Here is a 1946-nt window from a genome sequence, read left to right as displayed (position 1 = left end):
CTGGCGGCGCCTTCCGGGGCCGGCGTGCTGCGGGACGGCCTCTGTGAGCCACGTTCGGGTGGCGGTTTGTTATTACGAGCGTAAAACGGGCTTTAGAGCTTCGCTGCCTGCAGGAAACGCGGGCCTGGTCTCGGGGGCCAGTCGGCCTCTCCTGACAGAGGGGGCTGACAGAGCTAAGCTAAAGGTGGTGGAGCTTTTATATATCCCGTACTGCCCTATAAACGGTCAGGTGAGGTAAGTTGGCTGCCACAGGAATTTCCAAGCTCTTGGGAATCGGTATAATAAAGAGAGGGCTCCCCGCGAGTGAGCGCTGTTCTGTGGCCTGTCAGTCTGCCCCTTGAGGCCAGAAGAGCTGCTAAAGGCTTATCACGCTTTTTGTTATTTTAATTGTTCCACTTCCACTCTGATATTTCGTGTAACTTGTTTTAATAGCCAGGTGAAACTGAGCATGAGATGATAAAAAATCTTTTAAAATAATTTTGAAGTTTTAAAGGTAAGCTAAGGTTTATTTTCTTTTTAATCTGTCACCCACCAAAAGAGGACAGGTCGGATGGAGGTTTGTGCTGGCAGAACCTGCAGTTGAACTGGGTTAGGAACGTGAGCAGGGTCGGTGAACGTGGTGGGCTCATGAATGAATACATGATTGCTAATGCTCTGCAGCTTTGTCTGGGAGAGGATCACAGGTTTAGATCAGTGGGTGTGATCTGAGACCTCTTAGAGACTCGGATTAACTTTCTGTTTGATTTGCCTGGCATCTGAAAGAGAAGCTAAGCCTTTGTTTTATGAGGAACTGAATTTTAGAAGTGGTGTATTGTGCTACATAAGTATGACAAGCTCTAAAATCTCAACCTGCACAGCAGAAAAATGGTGTATTTCTGGTTAACCAAGCCATCGGCCTGTGAGCATTTTCCATTTTTGGAGCATTTCCCTTCACTGTTCGCTAATGTATTCTAGGTTTACTTAAAAAAACCCTGAATTAAAGACACGTCTCCTTTGCTCCCTTGCCTTTTTCCTGCATTTTTCTAGGCTACAACAAAGGTTTTGTGACCATGATTTCAAAAAGGAAATTGTCGAAACCTGATGTTCCTGGAGAAAGCTGCAAGACAGACCTGCCGAGTAGGTGCTCAGGTGCAGTCTTATGTGGAGTGGAGACCTGTGGTGGAGGCAGCTGCTCCCAGGGAGAGCGAAGGCCAAAAGGACAGTTTTGATAATGCTGATTGTTAATGACACTGTTGATCTTTACACACCTTTTAAAATTAAGCAAAACAACCATGCTAAAAGCAGGGCCATCTCTCTTGTTAGTCCTTCTGTTCTCCTGTCTTTGATCAGTGCTTCACTGCCTTCAGAGTGCAGATTAATCACATCTGATCAAAACTGATACCTGGAAATTGAACCAAAATAACCCTGCTGTGTAGCTGGAGGGAAGACAGTTATTTCTGGCTTTAGCAGAGACAGGCCTGGTGGCAGAACCTGTATTAAATCTGTGGTTTTCAGGCCAGAGGAAAGTATGTAACCTGTTGGTGGGTTTGTCTCTCATGAGAGTAAGCCACTCAAGTGTATCTAATTTTCGACTAGAAGGTTAATTTTGAATTAGTTGTTTCTGTGAAGGATCTTTGCTGTTTTTATTGCAGAGTGTATCTGATGTAGCCTGTCTTGTTTTCCCAGAAACAAAGAAGTCACGGATTTCTGATAAGGAAAAGGCCTCTGCCCATGGTGGAGTGGAGAACGAGGGAGTCTTTGAAGAGCTCCTTAGAACATCAGGAATTGTTCTGAAAGCTGGGGAGGGGCAGAATGAGATAGGTATGGGTTAACACTTGCTCCCTCTGCTTGTATCTGAAAACCTGCAAAGGCGGCTGGTACAAAGTAAAGATGCACTTTACTTGCAGAGCAAAACCACTTGAGCCAGCTTGTTCCAAAGTCCAAGCAAACCTTCATCTGGCCTTTCA

General features: G+C 45.4%; 1 protein-coding gene across 1 annotated transcript in view; it reads left to right on the top strand.

The window, feature by feature from the left end:
• Positions 1–1049: 1049 nt before the first annotated feature.
• FANCD2 (Fanconi anemia, complementation group D2) overlaps positions 1050–1946 on the top strand; it is a gene marked incomplete at its 3' end in the record, with an annotated part of 39027 nt that continues 38130 nt past the window's right edge. Inside the window, exons 1-2 of the mRNA XM_010131621.1 lie at positions 1050–1128; positions 1666–1800. Coding sequence (XP_010129923.1) covers positions 1050–1128; positions 1666–1800 — 214 coding nt within the window. The remainder of the gene's footprint in view (positions 1129–1665; positions 1801–1946) is intronic.

This window comes from Buceros rhinoceros, unplaced genomic scaffold (assembly GCF_000710305.1).
Source record: "Buceros rhinoceros silvestris isolate BGI_N320 unplaced genomic scaffold, ASM71030v1 scaffold4490, whole genome shotgun sequence".
In the NCBI taxonomy this organism is placed as follows: domain Eukaryota; kingdom Metazoa; phylum Chordata; class Aves; order Bucerotiformes; family Bucerotidae; genus Buceros; species Buceros rhinoceros.
This window is presented reverse-complemented; position numbering and strand designations above follow the sequence as displayed.